Source organism: Macaca mulatta, chromosome 7 (assembly GCF_049350105.2).
Source record: "Macaca mulatta isolate MMU2019108-1 chromosome 7, T2T-MMU8v2.0, whole genome shotgun sequence".
Taxonomy (NCBI): Eukaryota; Metazoa; Chordata; class Mammalia; order Primates; family Cercopithecidae; genus Macaca; species Macaca mulatta.
The window spans coordinates 104036449-104059981 of NC_133412.1; the positions used below are offsets into that span (position 1 = coordinate 104036449).

A 23533-nucleotide genomic window follows, 5' to 3' on the forward strand; every position below is an offset into this window, starting at 1 on the left:
GTGATTTTTAATCACTGATTTACATGTTTTTACTAAGATATAAAATATAGCACAAATGGAGACCTTAAAAAGTTAGAATAATGCTACCAGCCCAACATTTTTACAAAAGATTAATTCACTTCAAGCTCCTCCCAAATTACAGAAAAGAGAAATTATTAAAAAGTGAAAGAAAACTGAGTTTTAGCTTAGATATTAGTATTGCATCAATGTTTACTTCTTGATTTTCATGACTGTACTATGGTCATACACCAGAATGTCTTTGTTTAAATACATACTAATATATTTAAAGAGCAACATGTCTACAACTTAGTTTTCTGATTAAAAAAAAAAAAAATTCCATGGCCAGGTACAGTGGCTCATGCCTGAAATCTTTCTTTTTTTTTCTTTTTTGAGATGGTCTCCCTCTGTCGCCCAGGCTGGAGTGCAGTGGCGCGATCTTGGCTCACTGCAACCTCCATCTCCTGGGTTCAAGTGATTCTCCTGCCTCAGCCTCCCCAAGTAGCTGGGACTACAGGTGTGAGCCACCATGCCCAGCTAATTTTTTTTGTATTTTTTGTAGAGACAAGGTTTCACCATGTTGGCCAGGCTGATCTCAAACTCTTGACCTCAGGTGATCTGCCTGCCTCGGCCTCCCAAAGTGCTGGGATTATAGGCATGAACCACTGCACTCAGCCTCACGCCTGAAACCTTAATGCTTTGGGAGGTTGAGGTGAGACGATCACTTGAAGCCATGAGTTTGAGACCTGCCAGGGCAACATGCAGAGATCCTGTCTATTAAAAAATGTAAAAGTTAGCCAGGCATAGTGGTGCACACCTGTGGTCCCAGCTACTCGGGAGGCGGGAGTGGAAAGACTGCTTGAGCCCAGAAGTTTGAGGTTGCAGTGAGCTACGATGTGCTACGGCACTCCATCTGCAGAAGCAGAGAGCCTGTTTCAAAAAATAAATAAATAAAAAAGAATATATTTACAGAAAGGAAAGGGAAAAGCAAGTGTGGTAGTGTTAACATTTGGTGGGCGAAAAGTGAAACCTGGGTGAAAAGTATATGGAATTCTCTGTACTATTCTCACAAAATTTTCTTAAGTCAGAAATTATGTCAAAATAAAAAGTTAAAAGGAAAAGAAAGCTTAACCCTGTGAAGCCTGAGACCAAAATAACTGCATCAAGCCTCTTTAGTTTCATGGTATTGACTCTTAAGAGTATTAATAAGATAAAGTACATCTCAATTATATTGTATATCTCACTTAGTGAGAAGGAAATACTGAAGTGGGTCTACATTCCAAGGCAAGGCTGTCACTTTTAACCCCTTTTCCTCTTGCAGGGGGCAAGGTAAAAAAAAAAAAAGAAAAAAGAAAAAAAAAAAAGGAAGAGTGGGATGCAGTGAACAAGCTGGAAGACACAGAAACTTTAACTTAGTACTTGATTTTAGAAGCCTTTCCATTTAAAAGTCAAATCTTGAATGGGTCTTTACAAAGTTAAAAAGTCAGCATTCTTGCCATTTTTCTCTTTCCCTTCCAAAAAAAAAAGAAAAAGAAAAAATACTGGATTACATCTGCTGATTCCATATGGTAAAGTCAGCAAATAGTTTTCTTCCCTCTAAGACGCTGCGGTGAAAAATCTGTAGAAGCTTATACTAATTCAGTAGGTGTGACTTATTAACAAATTCTGGAATAAAGAAAAAAATCAAGGTTGGTAAATGTATACAAATTTACATTTACATAGGTAGAATAAGTTCTGGTGCAATTACACAGTAGGGTGACTATAGCTAATGATAACATATTCTATATTTCAAGATAGCTAGAAAAAAAGGGTATGAGTGCTATAACCACAAAGAAATGATGAATATGCTAACTACTCTGATTTTCATTATTCAATGTTTAAATATATTAAAACGTCACACTGTGTCCCATAAATATTTATAATTATGTGTCATTTATAAGCAAAAAAAAAAATTTAAAGAAATCAAAAGGCTACAGATAATGAATTATTCTATCTTGTACAAAGCTACATAAGGAGAACATCAGAATAACAACATGGACTAGATAATAGAAATGCTAAGAAATTCATGAATTACCTTTTCATGTAAAATTATATCTTAGTATTAACACGATGAGTTATTTGAATTAAGATCATTAGAAGTTTGCGATCTATAAACAGAAAAAAAAGTTTTTACTTTCTTAAACTCTATTTTCATGGCAAGGATTCAGAGCCAACATTTTCACACTGAATTCTGTATTCAAGAGCAAAAATTTTTTAATTTACAAAATTTCATAAAGGAAGTATAAAAAAGAAACATAATTTATTTCTGAATTATCTTTCCTGAGACACTTTGCTAGAGACCTTATCCCTATATCTACTTACATTAGTAGCCTTAAAGACAGTAATACTTAAAAAATGTTTAAAAATTAGAAACAAATCTACAGGTTTAACTAATGGAAGCTAAGTTAAATCCACAAATATTGTATTTTAAATGACTGTGAAACATTAAGAAATAATGAGTTAAATTACAACAATAATATTCTAGTTAAAATATTAAGAAGGAGGTTTTGTGTATATAGACTTTTAAGAAAAGATGGATGAATATATGCCAAATAGTCTCTGAGTGGTAGGATTGCAGGTGATTTTTATAGTTTTTCTTTATGTTCCTGTATACTTCTTATATTATCTGAATAACAAGCATGTGTTGTGTTGATGATTATATAAGCAAAATTCATTTTTTTGAAAAAACAGATATAAAATCAAAATTAAAGTGGAATGGGCTGAATAACAGAATACCCATCTAGATAGTAAGATGTTATTGAGACACGTAAGCCTTAAGTTATGAATTTGGGGTCTCCAGGTACTGATTCAATAAAAGAAGTTCACTTTCATCCATTTCACATACTGGGTTCCTCTCTGTTGTTTGGAAAGAAAAAAAAAATCACAAACATATACAAAGGAATTATTTGCTGACATAAAATGATGTTTTCTATGATGGTAGTAGGCAAATTATAACATTGTGTGTATTAAGGTCCAATTAAAAAAAAACATAAGGCCGAGCATGGTGGCTCATGCCTATAATCTCAACACTCTGAAAAGCTGAGGTGGAAGAATGGCCTGAGGCCAAGAGTTCGAGACCAGCTTGGGCAATACAGAGAAACCCCATCTCTACAAGAAAATTTTAAAAATAAAATATTAGCCAGGTGTGGTGGCACGTGCCTATAGTCCCAGCTGCTACTCAGGAGGCTGAGGTGGGAAGATATCTTGAGGGCAGGAGAGTTCAAGGCTACAGTGAGCTATGATTTGCAGTACTGCACTCCAAACCGGGTTCTAAAAAAATTAAAATTTGTATGAGGGGTTAAAAATTCAGCTTTAAGGCCGGGCGCGGTGGCTCAAGCCTGTAATCCCAGCACTTTGGGAGGCCGAGACGGGCGGATCATGAGGTCAGGAGATCGAGACCATCCTGGCTAACACGGTGAAACCCCGTCTCTACTAAAAAAAAATACAAAAAACTAGCCGGGCGAGGTGGCGGGCGCCTGTAGTCCCAGCTACTCGGGAGGCTGAGGCAGGAGAATGGCGTAAACCCGGGAGGTGGGGCTTGCAGTGAGCTGAGATCCGGCCACTGCACTCCAGCCTGGGCGACAGAGCAGACTCCGTCTCAAAAAAAAAAAAAAAAAAAAAAAAAAAAAATTCAGCTTTAGTTTATCTGTTTCTAATATTTCTTAAACATACTTAAACATACTTTTTTAAATTAAAAATATTTTTAAGAAAAGTTTAAAAGCAACAACTAAAAAAGACCTTGACTTACATCTTATTTGCAGACCTCAATAAGATATAGGTCTAGTCATAGTCTATCAGAGGGGGAAAATGGGATACTTCCATCTTAAATTAGAAGCAACGTTATCTAATATTTCCAAAAAAAAAATCTTTAGCAGATTAAGCCAGTTTCTGATACTATATATAAAATAAGCAATCCACTAGTAAAATGAACCACTTTATTTCCTTAAAAAAAAAAAAATTAAACCCTAGGCCGGGCACAGTGGCTCATGCCTGTAATCCCAGCACTTTGGGAGGCCAAGGCAGGCAGATCATGACGAAGTCAGGAGATTGAGACCATCCTGGCTAATGTGGTAAACCCCTGTCTCTACTAAAAATACAAAAAATTAGCCAGGCATGGTGACACGTGCCTGTAGTCCCAGCTACTCAGGAGACTGAGGCCGGAGAATCGCTTGAACCCAGGAGGCGGAGGTTGCAGAGAGCCGAGGTTGCGCCGCTGCACTCCAGCCTGGGCGACAGAGTGAGACTGCGTCAAAAAAAAAAAAAAAAAAAAAATTAAACCCTAAAATTCTAATGTCATTTTGTCTATTCTAAAATAGTCAATCATGCAAACGTACTTTTATACTCAAAATGCTTGCATTATAGGTAAATGATGTTAGAACTAAACACAACCCTAGCCCAGTATCAAATGTTTTTAAATACAATACAAAGTTGTTCACTATATAGTCTTTTAATTCACATGCAATAACAAAAGCTATCATAAAGTTATAAAAGAAAATTGTGTAACAGGCGAAACCCCCAAAACTTCACTTATTAGCCTCCACAGTAAATGAAATCACTCAAAAAAGGTTTTACTGAAAGAAACTCGCACATGTTTCTATTACACCTGCCATTTTATATATTAATGTATTTGTCACCAAAGAAACACAAAAAGAATGTCTGTATCATTTTTGCCTTTTTCTCACACTATTTTCTCCTTTATATAGTCAACATGTTAGACTAGGAAGGGTCAATGGCCAGTTGAAAAGAGTCCCAAAATAAGTTTCAAGTCTCTCTAGTTAACAGTCATAGATCTGAAGATACTTTTATGTAGCAACTTTTAAGTTTGCACCACCAAATGGAAATGAATTGCCACTTTAAGAGAGGTACTGTAGCGGATTTATATTTTAATAAGTAAATTGGTTAATATACAACACAGTGAAAAATACATCCAGGCACCAAGACACCCAGCAATGACTAAACAAACCCTACTGCCACCACTAACCTCCCACTCCTGGTCTCCACAGTAGCCAAAAAAAACTACCCAAGAGATTCTTCTTGCTGCTGCTGTTGTTTGTGGTTGGATTAAGACCAGAAAGCAGAAACTACAGAAAGGGCTTTCCTACTCACTGTAGGTAAGGATTCCCAAACTAAGAAATGTAACCTGGATATGAGTTGTTTATAGCTATACTCTATGTATCAAAAATGGAGAAATTTATACTTTTCTCCCTTCTGAACAAATTTTTATTTTTTTATTCCAATGTCAATATTCCTAACAATTTGGTAAAGTTTTTAAAGCTTAAAAACAATCCTCAAAATCTTTCCTTTACCCTTCCCATATATTTTAAATGATTTTCTACTTGATCGGTAACACATCCTAAATTATATACAAATTTCAATTATACAACAGACAAAGTTTAAAGTTAGTTGCCCCCTTTTTGAAACAAAAAATCAAGTTACACAAAAAAACAGAATTGAAGAATTTTTTTCTTAATTATTGGTATACAAAAATTATAATAGTCAGAATCTGCACTTACTCTTCACCCCTTTCTTCCCCTTTCGTTCCTTCTTGTACTGTTCCTTCAGTTTACTTATTAGTCCCTGGTCTACATCCCAAACCTCAGCAGTTGGGGAGAGGTCATCTTTATCTACATGCAGCATATTATTAAAAGAAAAAAAATCAGCAGTTGGCAATGCAAGCTGTTGGCAGTAAACTGTTATAGCTTTACATAATCATAAAAAAATGTACTAATAGCATATACTCAAAATACTTTAAAGGTGCAGTCTCAATTCTGGTATTCACAACTCAAACTCTAAATGCCCATGTCATAAGTTTCTAAACATTTAATATCAACAGTTAAATAGTGCTTCATTTTCATGAACCACAAATTTGAAGGTTATCATTAATTCAACAGACTGACATTAGAAATCTAAATAAAAATAGATCACTGCATCTTTATAAAAATGTTAATAAAAAATTATTCAGCCAGCATCATAAAAGCAAATGAATGAAATACATGCGAACTACTCGGAAAAGTGCAAGCTAGAAAGTTAAGTGCTGTTTCATTGATGAAAATATTCATGCACCTTCTGTCATACTGATTCTGCATGCACAGGATTAACTGTACTAATGGAGAGGCATTCTAGTCCAATATAATACACGTAAGTTGAAAAATACAATGTCTTGAATAATCCATACAAAGCATTCAGAAAGTCCCACCTCTGCCCCCACCCACCCAAATAGTTCAACATCTCATTACCTTCTTCCATTGGTCTACAACTAAGATTAGCAAAAAAACAAAAACAAAACAAAACAAAACACAAAAAAACAAAACTCAAATTCCACTGAAGAATTTTTTTTAAATTGATATTTTTTTCAGGATAAAAGTAGTGATCAGCATGGAGAAGTGAAAACATACATTGCTGTACATCTGCTAAAGCTACATCAGCTATTTTAGCTGAATAATAAATCCATATTTAACTAAATACTTGTGCCTGAGAAAATTTACTCATAGTCAACTAGAGGAAAAACAGCACTAAAAAGAGGCAGCATAAAAATAATTAAGTCTTTGAGACTTATTTTAAATATTGAGGATTTTTCCTTCCTTTGTGTGGTTTTAAAACAGCCATGTTATAAGGAAGTTTAACATCCTGACTTGTTAAGTTTTTGATAATTCAGTATATTCTGGCTCACAAGTTTTATAAGAGCCACACTAGGCCTCACTGACTTAATCTATAAAGTAGACATAAAAAGCCGTTCTCTTCCTTTATAGATTGTTATACGTACCAAACTTAAGAAATTCTCATATTTGAATGGCACACAGAAATGCAAATATTTACTGTACCTTGAGTTTTTCCTGCTACAATTGTCATAACTTTTTCCCTGATGGTTAGACCACCTATTATCACAGGTGGTCAGTATGTGAAAAGCTAAATCCTAAGCTTTAAATTAATTTGCTAACTTGAATTACTTGAAACTAAGTTACTCATGACTAAAACTTACACCTAAGATTATCTGTCAAATCCACAAATTGTAATGCTATTTGTAATACAGTTATAAAGAGAAAATTCACTTTACTCAATTCACATGCACTCAAATCATGAAGTTTCCTGAAAACTACACTGCATCAGGAATCCTTCTGTAAACTTATTGAATATACTAAGAAAAACGGGATCTCAACAATTAATCATTTGCACTCATCTTAATGAAGTTAACAATTCTTAACTTCAACTACTTAAAGCAAGACAAATTGATACATTATGAGCAAATATTTTTTAAACCTCACAGAGACCAAAAAAACTTAAGTTGTATAAAGGTTATATAGGAAATCAGATAGAAGAGAAAAATTTAATAAGAGCCAAACAGTTTTCTAAAAGACCTGTGTAGAGAGAATAAAACTGTGAACAGCTCTAATGTTGACAAAGAGAGTGGAGTGAAAATGCATAGAGAATAAAAAAAAGGATAAACTTAAGGAAAAAATATTACTTGCAAGATAATCTCAAATCTAGAAAACAAAAGTAAATTTAGGCAGTGCAAAGAACAGGTTGGTGAATGCATATGTGCACAAACAACATCCTGAAACTTGCCTGGTAAGTAACAGCTGTTTGATATTGCTTATAAGAAACAGATAAGAGCAAAAGGGAAGAGGCAGCATAATCTTCTACATATTAATCCTGTTTTTAAAAAATCTAGGGGGAAAAAATACCAAGAAATGAGGTTGAATCATTTACGGTAACTTTTATGTCTAAAAGAAAACACAAATATGCATAAGAAAGTTGACTCCTGATAGCTCAAACCCACAAAAACATGAAATTCTACTATGGCAATTCTGATTACCAAAGCAGAGGAATTATACACATCTATTAACTGTCGCATAAATTTGTAACTAACTTTATGCATATACTTATACTTTATCCATTATGCTTAAGTACAAACATTCAGGTGCTAATTGTATTTTGTAGTTCTATAAATCTCTACAGATCAGTTTCAAAGACAGGAGACAATAAATGAACAGTCTTAAAATGCCTAGTCTCCATGAAAGAAAAAGCAAAATAGAAATGCCAACTATTGTTTTTGATAATTAGAAGAACTAAAAATCACTAATATTAAACTCAGACTATATAACACAGATGACACTGAAAAGAGAGTTAGAAAGCTTGCCAAAAGGCAGTGGTTTCATAAGATAAAAAAAAATTCAAAGTCAGAGATAACAAATTGTCGATTGCTAATATACAAAATAAAAACTAGATTCTCTAATGTAAGGACTACAGAGTATGTTTCATTAAGACAAGACTTACATTTTTAAAAAATCAGTGCTCTTTTACTCAATAATTCAAATCTGGGCCGGGCATCGTGGCTCACACCTGTAATCCCAGAACTTTGGGAGGCCGTGCGGGTGGATCACCTGAGGTCAGGAGTTCAAGACCAGCTTGGCCAACATGGTGAAACCCTGTCTCTATTAAAAATAGAAAAACTGGCCGGGCATGGTGGCACACGCTTGTAATCCCAGCTACTCTGGAGGCTGAGGCAGGAGAATCACTTGAATCCGGGAGGCGGAGGTTGCAGTGAGTCGAGATCGTTACATTGCACTCCAGCCTGGGTAACAGAGTGAGACACTGTCTCAAAAAAAAAAAAAAAAAAAAAATCTGAAAGCTACCACTTTCCTATTTATAAATATATTCAAATTTTTAGAAAACGAATTCCATAAATATAAAGAGTGTTTGCATATTCATCGTCTTTGCTTTGGAAAAAATGACTATGACATCTTGTTGAGTAAAGATGAAGAACTTTGGAAACACTGCATAAATCACTTGACAGTTTTCATTTCTCACAGAAAAAAAACTATTTGAACCATCTTGTACTTAAATGAGTTATTTTCCTTCATCAAGAACTTAAAATGTTTTAAAGATAATATTTCCGTCTTGTCTGGAAGTAAGAGACCTTTCCGATTATTTCCACTTAACACAGGAGACACCGGCACTGTCAAATAATGATAGTAAAAAGCAAATAGTGAGAGTTGTCTTAAAACTCTGCTCTACAATCAAAAGTCTTCAGAAAGAAGGACCAATCAGTTGTACATAATATGGGAACTATTATCAAAGAAATAATGCCATTCCATACCAATTACATTCCTGAATTTTTTCTTTATCCTTTTGACTAAATTTCTAGCAACTTTAGGCTAAGGAAACAGGAGTAAGTATGTGTCAAGATTTAGCTAAAAAGATACTCGATAAATATTTTGATCATTTTCTTTTTAATGAAAATAATCTAAATGTGCATCATAGGGCTCTGGTTAAATAAAATCATGGCACATTGTTGACAAAATGTTATCCAGCTATTAAAAATGATGCTGATTGGGCATGGTGGCTCATGCCTGTAATCCCAGTAGTTTAGGAGGCCAAGGCAGGCAGATTGCTTGAGTCCAGGAGTTCAAGACTAGCCTGAGCAACATGGCCAAACTCAGTCTCTACCAAAAAAAAAAAAAAAGGCAAAAATTAGCCAGGTGTGGTCACACGCCTGTGGTCTCAATTATTCAAGAGGCTGAGGTGGGAGGACCCCTTGAGCCTGGGAGGTGAAGGTCACAGTGAGCCAAGATTGCACCATGGCACCCCAGCCTGGGCAACAAACCGAGATCCTGTTTAAAAAAACAAAAGGGGGGATGCAGAAGAACCATGTATTAAGTGAAAAGTATGCATTACAAATCAACATTGAGCAAACTCCTTATTTTACTAAATAAATAAATATATATACACATGCTTATAAAAAATATTCATCTTCACATGTATTTGTAGGTTCTAAGTTTTCTAAAACACACTTGTAGTACAAAATAATTATATATTTATATAATTACAAAACAATCAGGAAAAAAGCAATACTTTTGAAATTACTGGAAAAAGGTATTTCCAACATTGACTGTCTGCACAGAGAAGCTAAAAGAAAAGTTAAATATTTTTACTGTTTCTCCTGAGCAATGCTGATTTTGAAGAAAGGTACTCTTCTAAAACACAATCATTTTCAAATAAGTACAAAAATGTAGTCTAGAAGGTAATTGTGGAGTTTTCTCCTGTTTGAATTAATGTGTCTCTTCTATTTCCATTTAGAAGAAGAAAGAAGTGAAGGTCTGAAAATAATGCTTAAGAACTATAATAAGAAAACTGGTGGCAAAATTCAAATCTTTTAAGTACCTGATTCATTTTTTTATATCAAGATAATAAATGTACTATATATTAGGTTTTTTCTCTCTTGCTATTAGCAATATTTGGTTTAAACACATAAATGAGGCATCTTTTAAAAGCCAAGTGTTTGCTATCAAAGTAGTTAAAAAAAAAAAAATCTAGTGATTATTCTTCTTGCTTGTAATTAAGCAAAACTTTGATGCATTAAAATAACCTTCTCCAGGTTGGGCACGGTGGCTCATTCCTCTAATCCCAGCACCCTGGGAGGCCAAGGCCTGTGGATCGCGAGGTCAAGAGATCGAGACCATCCTGGCCAACATGGTAAAACCTCGCCTCTACTAAAAATACAAAAATTGGCTGGGTGTGGTGGTGTACACCTGTAGTCCCAGCTACTCAGGATGCCAAGGTAGGAGAATCACTTGAACCCGGGAGGCGAAGTTGCAGTGAGCCAAGATTGCACCACTGCACTGCAGCCTGGCGACAGAGTGAGACTCCATCTCAAAAAAAATAATAATAATAAAATAAATATATAATAACCTTCTCCAATAAAGCTCAGTAAACACACTTTGTTCTACCTACCAGACAACATGCCGATATTAAATGAGGAATGCATGAACATATTTAATAGGAAAAACATTAAGGACGTCAGCTATTCATTTAAAGTATTTTTTACACTTCTTTTACCTCCTAATGGGGTTTTTAACCATGTACAGATAGAGAATGGTTTTCTCTTAGTTATGGCTGAATCATTATTAGCACAATGTACCACTTCCAAAGTTTAGGCCCTAACATTTTGCACACTGAATATTATAGGTAATAAAGTGTAGTATCTTCATTAAATTGTGCTCAATATAGAGCTATAATTCAGGATGAGTAGCTTTATTCTTTCTTAGTAATTAGTCAGATAACACTATATGGACATACTGAGTGTTAAATCTTCCTAAATCTAGAATATCAAATTAAACAATGGGAATGTTCAAAACTGAATACATACATTTTTAAAAATCTACTAAAAGGAAAGAAATTGGATTTCCAAATCAATTAAATGCTTCAACTTTAAATCCAAATTCTAAAAATCAAAATCCACCAAAAGCCATATATATTAAAGTTTAGTCACCAAATTTAAATAAATTGGTACAAAATACGTTGCTATTATTCAATACCACTTCCCCTTGCTCTCAGTTTAACTGCCACCATAAACTGATACACACATTCCACATAAAATATTTAATAATAACCCATCATTAAGGGCTAGATTTCCTCCCACCCCCTATTTCTTTATCATCTTACCCCATTCTGTGCCATCCCCCGAACTCCGTGCTTCTCCAGCTCCTTCACCATCTTCAGCAGTCACTAAAAAATCAAATTCTTTCAGTGCTTCCTCAGTATCAGGATCGTCAGTTAGGTCAGCAGCTAAACCTTCATTACCTATCTGTAAATAGAATATAAACCAAGAATTACTTTTATCCTAAATGGAAAAGGGATGCTTTAATATTGTCACATAACTACATTTACACACCCGTTTTAAAATTACTTGGACCCAAAATTTTAGATTTCCCATGTAATTCACAAATCCCAAATTATACTTTAGCTAAATGGTTCAACAGTGCTGTGCCAAGATTGATCTAAGTAATGTGGCACTAAAAATGGTTTAAGTGCTAATCATCAAGAACAGTTAACTTCTTAAATTACTGTACATTCACAGTTAGTCCTCCACTAAAGAACCAGTCACTTATTTGCATTCTGATATGTTATGTTGAATTGACCTCATAAATGGGAAACTGCATGCTTAGCCCTTCACTCATAAAGATATGGCATAGTAACTAATTTAAGTTCATAGCTGTGATAATTGTAATAGTGCTTTACCTTTCAGAACAAAAAATAAATAAAAAGGATCAAAATCCCTATTCACTCAAATAGACGTTATACATATAGAATGTGTCAAAAAAAAAAACTGAAAACTGATTTTGCAGACCAGAAACTTTTGTGGAACATCGTCATTTTTTTCTTACATAACTGTAAAATCTCAAATACCCACAATTAAACCTACCCACCTGTTGCAGCACACCAACATGGCACATGTATACATATTTAACAAACCTGCACATTGTGCACAGGTACCCTAGAACTTAAAGTATAATTTTTAAAAAAATGGTAATAGCACACACGTAAAAAAAATTCCTATTCCAACTATATGAATATATAGCTAATAAGAATATAAAAGCTAATTCCTACTTTGTGTTTATTTATCCGATGTTTGTCTTTTCCTTCTGGGATGCCTTCAATCATGTCATTTTCCTCTTCTTCATCACTGTCATCAGCATTTTCTAAGAAATTGAATGTCTCCAGAACATCACCAGAGGACCTGTGTGAAGGAAAAAAGATGAATCCAACTATTCCAATGGTTGGTTCTAATATTTCTTTCTGGTTCCCATTTTAAATCAATTCTTAAAACTAAAGAGATTTGAATGACTACCTACTGTCTGAGGACTTTATTCAAGAAAAAAAGTTTGAAAGATTTATGTTCTACAACTGAAATAAAAGTAATTATTCTCTGCTGACTTTCTCCAAAGTTCATTGTCCAAAATATTTTAGGTAATTACTGCAACAAATTAAAATCCTATAGTATTAGACACTCAAACACATATTATTAGTTCTGAAAATAAAGCCATCATAAATGAGCAACTGAAACTTAGTGTTTCTTATAACTACAACCTCTTACAGTTTGGTCTAAATGTTTGAGGACTAAAACAGCAAATACCAAAGTTTATCAGGTGGGGCCAGGGACAGTGCTTCGTAACTGTAATCCCAGCACTTTGGGAGGTGAATGGGAGGAGACCGCTTGAGCCTAGAATTCAAGACCATCCTGGGCAACATAGTGAAACCCACCTTCAAAAAAAAAAATTAGCTGGGTATGGTGTCATGTGCCTACAGTCTCAGCTACTCAGCGGGCTAGGATAGGAGGATTCTTTGAGCCCAGGAGGTTGAGGCTGCAGTGAGCGACTATACACTGCATTCCAGCCTGGGTGACAGAGCAAGACCCTGTCTCAAAATGAAAACAAAAAAACTTAAAAATAATTTATCAAGCAGCTCAGATTTAAATTTATAGTACATCAGATATAAAACATCCCAATCCATTTCACAGACTGTCTTAGCTAGAAAAAATAACTCAAAATCTATTAAATAAATACTTTTAAGTCTTGTAGAATCACTCATTTAACAGGTCATAGGGACAATCTATTTTATCCACTTATCTAAATCTTTTAACTAATTTGAGTTTCTCTATGCACACACAAAAAAAGGTTTTCATATAGTTGTTTAAATGTTTAACAATAAAGGCAGCAACAAAACAGTAGAAAATTCAGCCGAACAAAGACTTTCACCATGAAAAGTCTCTGCTCTGCCACTAAGTAGCTGCTTGAATTTGGCCAAACCATTTATATCTTTTGGCCTCAATTTCTTTACCTGTAAATTGTGGGGGCTGAATTAGATTATCTAAAATGTCTTTACTAAGAGTACATGGTAACAAAAAGAAAAATAATATAAAACTCAGGGAGGGTTTTTGCCCCCCTCTCTGATTGGTTCACTCCATTAGTCCAAATTAAATATATAACACAATTCAGATTATACTTGTCTCTTGGTTTCCATGAGGCATTGGTTCTAGGATACACACCTCCCTATCATGCTCAAGTCCCTAAGCACATTCTCCCTATAGTATACTTTAAATCATCTCCAGACTATTTATAATACCTAATACAATATAAATACTACATAAATAGGTGTCATACAGTATTTTTAAATTTGCATTATTTTAATTTTTAATTGTCATTTTTTTCAATGTGGTATTTTGAATCCATAGGTGCAGAACCTACACAGAAAGGGCTGACTATATTTTTAAAACACATTAACAAAGAGTGTTAATAGGCTGTACTATATCCCACCCAATCCAGCACATAGTTTAAAGGAACTGTATAATGAATGAATGTAGGAGATGGTTTTTTCAAATGCAAATTAGTAAAAACAACCACAAATCTACGAGAACAAAATGTACTTTCAGCTCAAAATTTACAATATAACTTAATATTTGGATATTAAATGAAAGGCAATGAATGCATTTGATAAAAGTAGCATATCAATGATACAATAATTTAAAAGAATTTTAAGATATATTTGTTTTGAACTTTGAAAAATTAAGTACTCCTGCTCCTTGGATAGAAATTTCTGTCTCTAAAGTGAGAGTGCCTCCTGTTTCCAGGTTTTAAAAACTGTATTTAATCACAGCAACATATATGCATGGCTTTAAAAGTCAAATGGAACACAGCGCATAAAAGCAAGAATTCGTCAATCGGATTTCACCAAAATTATTAACATTTGCTCTTTGAAAGACATCAAGAGAATGTAAAGAAAAGCCTATAAATTGTGAAAAAATATTTGCAAGTTATATTTCATGAAAAACTTGTGTCAAAGGTATATAAAGAACACTTAAACCATAACAGTAACAAAACGATAAAAAATGGGGAAATATTTCAAATAGATATTGCATCATAATGATAGGTGGAATGCAAATAAGCATATGAACAGATGCTCAACATCATTAGTCTTTAGGGAAATGAAAATTAAAGGATCATGGACTGTGAAAGGTCTCAGGTTTTTCCCGGCCTTCATGCTAACAACCTAGCCTATTACTGTTTCATGGATCCTGAAATAAGTCATAAAATTGAGACAGAGACAAGAATTCTCTTCAGGAGCACAGGAAGTAATAGGACCATGTTTGCTGAATTTCCTTTGCCCAGGTCCCACAAGGGTGGCAAGGAGGTAATCGGGTAGATGTTACACTTACAGTTCGTTTGAATCATAGCGGAGGAACTCTGAGCTTAGGGAACTTGAATCATTTATATTGAACAGTAAGCATGACTTCCCAGAAGACTGTCTCTATCTTACAATGTTGGTTGTTATATAAATATCCTTAAATAGATAGTCCAGAATAAAAGGGCAATATGTGTCTCTGCTCACAGGATGTTTAGAAACATGAGAGATCAGTGGAGAATTGTCTCTAAAAAACAAAACAAAAATGAGGAAGTGTCACAAACTTATAAGAATGACTAAAATTAAGGAACACAGTCTGGAGTGGAGTTTATAAAGAGTAGAAAAAGATTAGAATTGCTGAGTTGAAGAATGAAGTAAGGAGTAAGCCAGTGAAGAAAAAGAAAAGATTTGTCAGACAACTTTTAGGGCTCTACTGAAGTTAGCTAAGAATAATTTGGGGATCATGAGTATCGTAAATCTTTTGTTGTTGTTGCTGTTGTTGCAGTTGCTAAAATGAAGTTCTGCTTGCTAGGAAATACTTAGGAGAAGAAAGCCAAATTGTTCTAAATAAATTGACAAGGCATACAATGAGTAACAATAGAGTCCCCTGCCCTATTCTTCTCTATCTTTGATTCCCACACACTAGGAAAAACCATTTTAAACTTATTTTTAAAGAAGCTTCCTTTGTTATTTACCCTATTTGTTCTAAATAACATGCTTAGATTGCTATTTCTTGATAAAAATGTAGTTCCCTCACAATCTCCATCCCACATCTATACTTCCACCCGTAACAGTAATACAGTTACATCAGTTTACTTTTTGTTATATTAATATTCCATGGTTACATTGTAAGTACATATTAATATTTCCATTTAAATCACATTACAATGACTCGACTTCCTTTCTTTTATATATAGTTTTCCTGAAATAACTGCCTAGTGTGTTTTTTTTTAATTGCCTGGTTTTCCAAGGATGTTACCACTATTCTCTGAAATCTGCCATGGTCTGAATGTTTGTGTCCCTCAGCAAAATTCCTATTTTGAAACCTAATCCCCAATATGATGGTATTGACAGGTGGGCCTTTGGGAGGTGGCTAGGTCATGAGGACAGAGTTCTCATGAATACGATTAGTACTCTTATAAAAATAAGAGGCCCAAAGGAGCCTGCCTTCTCCACCACGTGAAAATCCAGTGGGAAGTCAGCAGTCTGCAACCCAGAAAAGGGTCTTCACCAGAACCCAACCATGCTGACACATTGATCTTAGACTTCCCAACCTCCTGAGCTGTGAGAAATAAATTTCTATTGTTTATACGCTACTCAGTCTATGGTATTTTGTTAAAGCAGCCCAGAAGGACTGAGAATATGGCTATGTCTTGTCAAGCTGCTGATTTAACTTCTGCATGATAGGACACAGGCCCAGCCATTTCACTGACATATCCCAATTTTCAGTACCATTAGGCCTTTCCTATTAATGTGATTTGACACATGTGTGCCAACATACTGGAAGTCAAACAGTAGGAGAACACAGGAGATCTCAATGCTCTGCTGGAGCATTTCACACAACTCTGCTGTTTTCATTTAATACAATAACCCCATCTTTCAGTTGTTTTATTTCTTAAGAAAACAGAGCCGGGCACGGTGGCTCAAGCCTGTAATCCCAGCACTTTGGGAGGCCGAGACAGGCGGATCACGAGGTCAGGAGATCGAGACCATCCTGGCTAACACGGTGAAACCCTGTCTCTACTAAAAAATACAAAAAACTAGCCGGGAGAGGTGGCGAGCGTCTGTAGTCCCAGCTACTCAGGAGGCTGAGGCAGGAGAATGGCGTAAACCTGGGGGGCGGAGCTTGCAGTGAGCTGAGATCTGGCCACTGCACTCCAGCCTGGGCAACAAAGCGAGACTCTGTCTCCAAAAAAAAAAAAAAACAAAACAGAAATCACTGGTGGAAAACACACTACCATTTTTTGCAGTAGGGGAGGGGTGGTATTAAACCAGTTTCACAAAATTAAAGAGAGGATTTCACATTGTGTTTCTTAAACTTTTATCCCCCCTAAGATGTAGTCTCCCTTTGTTGCCCAGGCTGGAGGACAGTTGCACAATCTTGGCTCACTGCAACCTCTGCCTACCAGGTTCAAGCAATTCTCATGCCTCAGCCTCCCTAGTACCTGGGATTACAGGCGCCTGCCACCATGCCTGGCTAATTTTTGTGCTTTTAGTAGAGATGGAGTTTCACTGTGTTGGCTGGACTGGTCTCAAACTCCTGATCTCAAGTGATCTGCCCATCTAAGTCTCCCCAAAGTGCTGGGATTACAGGCATGAGCCACCATGCCCAGCCTGTGCTTCTTAAATAAACTTTAAACCAATTCTCTATTCATACCCCTATTTAAACCTCACCAAATACATATAATTCCTTAGCCTTTGTGGCTTTACTGGAATTCTGTGACTTGAATTGGCTTGTTCCTTTTCTTCATACTATCACTCTCAAATGCACTTATGTTTAATAAGCTTTCTCAGGGTCACTCAGTCAGTTGCCATTCCTCCATTTTCTTTCTGGATTCGAAATTGTTAAATTCTCTCTATCTCACGGACAGTACACTCTCTAATTCTTTCTGTATGCCATTGTTTTTTTGTTGTTGTTCTTTTGTGTTAATGCATCTTAAGCCCTTCACTGTCCTTTCAGCAAAATTTCTGAAAGGCACACAAGTAAAATGTGACTTTAACCTACCATATTTAAAATGGAAGTCTCCATCTGTGGATAATTTTTCTCTTTGCCAACTGTTTATTTACTACCCTCTCTCATTCTAAAAAGACAACAGAATCTTAAAAATAAATATATCCCGATGAAAGGGTAAATAAAATGAAGCCAAAGGTAAGGTTGCTAAGTAAAAGACTAAATGTGTCAATGCATTTCCTTTTTTTTTTTTTGAGACGGAGTCTCGCTCTGTCGCCCAGGCTGGAGCGCAGTGGCCGGATCTCAGCTCACTGCAAGCTCCGCCTCCCGGGTTTACGCCATTCTCCTGCCTCAGCCTCCCAAGTAGCTGGGACTACAGGCGCCCGCCACCTCGCCTGGCTAGTTTTTTGTATTTTTTAGTAGAGACGGGGTTTCACCGTGTTAGCCAGGATGGTCTCGATCTCCTGACCTCGTGATCCACCCGTCTCGGCCTCCCAAAGTGCTGGGATTATAGGCTTGAGCCACCGCGCCCAGCCGTCAATGCATTTTCTAGAGGAGGCCCACAAATTTGGCCCTGAGATTCCAAACAGGGTTAAAAAAAGAGGTGGGCGGGGAGCAACAACTGGAGGTTCAAAGGTAAATAAGACCAGTTATTAAGGAACAGCACAACTTTTCCCAGTTATAAGATCTAAGAGAACTTTCCCAATGAACACTCATAAAGTAGATGCTTTGTGTTATGATGCTCTATACAACCACAACATCCCTACCATAAATCAAGAAATACAATAGTGTCACTCACTCGGTAGCATCTAATAAACACTAGTCTTGGTGGGAGTCACACTTCAACTAGATACACAATATTTCCTAATAGTTAACAATTATGTAACACCTACTGTGTGCCAGGCATTGTTCTAAATGCTTTACATTAATTCATTCCTTCCTCATATCAATCCTATGATACTCATTTTACAAATAAGGAAAGTAATGTTCCCTGTCCAAAGTTACGGCTAGTAACCAGGGTTAAGTTAGGATTCAATTCCAGTCTGTCTTCAGAATTCATATTCTTAATCATTAGGCATACTGCCTCTAAAATAAGAATCTAAAATTTACCATCCTCTACTTATGGACATTAAGACTGCTTCTAATTTTCTCCTATTAATAAATAAGAATGTAGTAAACATATTTTGCTGAAATCTTGATCCACATGTTATATCATTTTCTTACTCCTAGGGGTTTTCAAATGGCCCTAATAATGGCTCAACCACACACACCTACATTAGGGCAGAATCAGAAAATGTCAGTGTACTCGTTAAGAAGAAAGCCTTGATTAAAACAACTATTTCCGGCCAGGCACAGTGGCTCATGCCTGTAATCCTAGCACTTTAGGAGGCCGAGGAAGGAGGGTTGCTTGAGGCAGGAGGGTTGCTTGAGTCCAGGAGTTCAAGATCAGCCTGGGGAACATAATGAGGTCCCATCTCTACAAAAACTTAAAAAACCAGCCAGGTGTGGTGGCGCGTGGCTGTAGTCCCAGCTACTCTGGAGGATGAAGTGCGAGGACTGCTTGAGCCTGGGAAGTTGTGGCTGCAGTGAGCTGTTGATTATGCCACTGCACTCCAGCCTGGGCAACAGGGCAAGACACCATTCAAAACAACACTAAGCAAATAAACAAACAACTATTACCTAAATGTCCATCGACAGGTAAAGAAATAAAGAAAATGTAGTATATGCGTACAATGGAATATCGTTAGTTACGAAAAGAAGGAAATCCTGTCATATGTGACAACATGAATGAACCATGAGGACATTATGCTAAGTAAAATAAGCTAATCACAGAGGGACAAGCATTGCATGAGTCCAATCATGAGGTACTTAAAGCAGTCAAACCCAGAAACACAAAGTAGAATAGTGGTTGCCAGGGGTCAGAGGGAGGAGGAAATGGGGAGCTGCAGTTCAAAAGTTATGGTTTCCAGTCATACCAGATGAAAAAGTTCCAGAGAGCTGCTGTACAACATTGTACCTCTGTTAACAAAATTGCACACTTTAAAGTTTGTTGAGAGGGCAGATCTCATGTTATGTGTTTAACATACACGCACACACACAAACTCCAAAAAAATATCAAAATCTTAATTTTGCAAAAGCAAGAAGCTTTACAAGGAGAAGATACAGCTTATCAAGGATCTTTGTAAGATGATACTAAGAGTGAGGGGGAAAAAAACGAAAGGATCTTTGATTCAGATTCAGAGTCACTGGTGGTATAGCAAACCTCTATTGCTGTAAAATATTTATAAATTCTATGAACTACGTGGGTGACCAGTTTGGCTAAAAATACTTGATAATATTTCTGCTTTTTCTCTTATGCTACAAAGCACTCTATTTCTGAAATCACAGTATAGAAAATAAGGGCGCTATTTGATGTCAAACTGACTTTAATAGTCATTTCTCAGAAATAAAAACTCTAAATCAAAGGCTTAATTTTTAACCTTACAGGAAAAAAATACACATACACATGTGTGTGTATATATATCTATATATACACACATATATGTGTTATGTGTATATATAGATATATTTATATATACACACACATTTTTTTTTTTTTTGGAGATGGAGTCTCGCTCTGTCACCCAGGCCGTAGTGCAATGGCATGATCTCAGCTCACTGCAACCTTTGCCTCCTGGTTCAAGCAATCCTCCCACCTCAGTCTCCCAAGTAGCTGGGATTACAAGCATGCACCCAGCTAATTTTTGTATTTTTAGTAGAGATGGGGTTTCACCATGTTAGTGAACAGGCTAGTCTCAAACTCCTGACCTCAAGTGATTCACCTGCCTCAGCCTTCCAAAGTGCTGGGATTATAGACAAGAGCTACTGCGCCCAGTTGACCAGAATATATTTTAGATAACTGCACGATATCATAAAATACATCTAGGGCATGAAATAATGTTTATAAACTATACACATTATTTATTTATTAAGCTCTAAATGACCTCAATGAACTCATCTGGTTTTTTTCTCATTTTCTTTGTCTTTCTAATCTATGTTACTCAGGGTAACGTCTCATGGTAAAAATGCTTAACTCCTTGTATTTATCAAGTCTATATTAATCAAAAGCGTATCTGTTAGACAGTAACAAGTGTTGATGAGGATGTGGAGAAATCAGAATCCTTTTAGTACTGCTGGTGGGAAGGTAAAATAGTGCAACTACCTTGGAAAAGAGTTTGGCAGGTCCTCAATCTTCTTCATTAGTCCAAAACTTGGAACCAACCCACATACCCTTCACCTGTATAAGAAACACATAATGAAGGCTGGGTGTGGTGGCTGAGGCCTGTAATCCCAGCACTTTGGAAGGCCAATGAGGGCAGACTGCTCGAGCCCAGGAGTTCAAGACCTGGGCAACATGGCAAAACCCCGTCTCTACAAAAATTAGCCAGGCATGGTGTTGTGAACCTGTGGTCCCAGCTACTCGGGAGGCTGAGGTGGGAGGATCACCTGAGCCCAGGGAACAAGGCTTCAGTGAGCCGTGATCACATCACTGTACTCCAGCCTGGAGAACCGAGTAAGACCTGTCTCAAAAATAATAACAATAATAATGAAATAAAAAAGAAACACAAACCAAATGTAGTATATCCATAAGGGAATATTACTTGGAAATAAAAAGGAATGAAGCACTGATGCATGCTATAACATGTATAAACCTTGAAAATACGCTAAGTGAAAGAAGCCACTCACAGAAGACCACTTATATGAAATATCCAGAATATACAAATCTACAGAGACAGAGAGTAGATTAGTGGTAGCCTGGGGTTGGGAGATAGGGGGAAATGGAGAGTAGCCACCTAATGGGTATGGGGTTTCTTTTAGGGGTGATGAAAATGTTCTAAACTTCGATTGTAGTGATAGCTGAACAATTCTGTAAGTATTCTAAAAACTATTAAATTGTATTTTTTAATGGGTAAATTTTATGATATGTAAATTATATTTCAATAAATGTTTTTATCTGGTAGCTTTCTGAATCCAAACACAAAGAAAAGCCTTGTTTCTTTCACACTAGTGTCTAAATAACCATTGCTTATTCTAGTGAGAGTAGCATTATAATTAATATAGAAAAATAAATTTTTCTAGCGAAAATTTTAAAATAAGGATGTTAAAATAGCTCTGAACTACATGAAATCAGCCTCAAATCTGATTCTGCACCTATTTCGAACTACAGTCATTCTCTTGTTATCAAAATTTAACAGGTTGGGCACGGTGGCTCATGCCTGTAATCCCAGCACTTTTGGAGGCTGAGGTGGGCGCATTGCTTAAGGCCAGGAGTTTGAGACCAGCCTGGGCAACAGAGCAAGAACCCGTCTCCACAAAAAATTTTTAAAAATTAGCTGGGCATAGTGGTGCATGCCTGGAATCTGAGCAACTCAGGAGGCTGAGGTGGGAGGATCACTTGAGCATGGGAGTCAGAGGCTGCAATGAGCCAGCAGCACACCAGTGCACTCCAGCCTGGGCAATGAAGCCAGACCCTGACTCAAAAAACACACACCAACTTAACATAGATAAAATTTAAAAGCCATTAAATAGAAAATTTAGAAAATTTATTTGCCCATGGTACCATGGAGTGGGGTGGGAGATGGTTAGGTCTTTAACTCTGAACTCGGTTTGTTTTAAAAATGGTTAATAGCAGCCGGGTGCGGTGGCTCACACCTGTAATCCCAGCACTTTGGGAGGCCGAGGCAGGTGGACCACCTGAGGTCAGGAGTTCCCAACCAGCCTGGCCAATGCGGTGAAATGCCGTCTCAACTAAAAATACAAAAAATTAGCCAGGAGTGGTGGTGGGTGCCTGTAATCCCAGCTACTCAGGAGGCTGAGCAGGAGAATTGCTTGAGCCTGGGAGGCAGAGGTTGCAGTGAGCCAAGATCGCGCCATTGCACTTCAGACTAGGCGACGAGAGCAAGACTCCGTATCAAAAGAAAAAAAAAAATGTTAATGGCAGTAACAAGGAGCTAAACAGATTAACAGTAATAATATCCATAATATCCATTATATAAACTATGTTAAGTATAAATCATACCTTTTTATTTCTTGTCCCTTTTGCTTAGGAGATTCACCTCCATTCAGGATCTGTTCTAAATTCTTTGTTTCTACTGATCCATTTGGTTCTGAATTAGATAGTCCAAGTAATGACCTTACCCGCTGAGACCGTACATCTAATATTGTATCTGTATAACCTACTTCCTGAAGATACCTGTAAGAGAAAATAAATATTAAAATCCACATATTGTTAACATTTGCCAGACTCAAAATCGTATCAATTTTAGAAAAACCCATAATCCTATAAAACATGCTCTCTCTTTGTCTCAGTATCTTTCTTCTCTACAGACTAGTTCCAGTTCTAAGAGAACTATACCAATTACAAACGAAATTTAAATTAAAAAGCATATAGTATGGTTAACACTGATTAAGAGCCAATTATCTCAAAACCCAAGAAGTCTTAAAACGCTTTTAGGATTATGTACGCACACATACATCTTTAAATTTCCATACACACAGAACCACACATTTTTTAAATTTATACACACACACATTTTTAAATTTATACACACATATACACACAAACACAACACACACACATACATTTTGTAATTTCCAAGGAGCAGTAAAGAATGAGTAGAACTCAATCTTAGCACACAGAATACTAAGTTTAAACCTGGGGTTGTTAACTAGAGATTGATGAACACATTAATTCTCCTTCTAGGATCTAAGATCTCACAGCACTCCTCTAGTCCTGTGATTTTCAATCTTTCACTATATCTAAACAAGGAACTTAACCTAGGATCTAAGATGAGACTGGAAAAGAAGAAAAGGACTAGATTATGATAC

General features: G+C 36.2%; 1 protein-coding gene across 8 annotated transcripts in view; it reads right to left on the reverse strand.

Moving 5' to 3' along the window:
- STRN3 (striatin 3) overlaps positions 1-23533 on the reverse strand; it is a 134006-nt gene that overhangs the window by 30159 nt on the left and 80314 nt on the right. For 5 of the 8 annotated variants that reach the window (XM_015143491.3, XM_015143489.3, XM_077940818.1 and 2 more), the window contains exons 5-8: positions 22725-22898; positions 12424-12553; positions 11479-11620; positions 5550-5660 (exon numbers count right to left, since the gene is read on the reverse strand). In XM_015143491.3, coding sequence (XP_014998977.1) covers positions 5550-5660; positions 11479-11620; positions 12424-12553; positions 22725-22898 — 557 coding nt within the window. The remainder of the gene's footprint in view (positions 1-5549; positions 5661-11478; positions 11621-12423; positions 12554-22724; positions 22899-23533) is intronic. The other 3 variants (XM_015143492.3, XM_015143490.3, XM_077940820.1) reach the window with 1 other exon arrangement.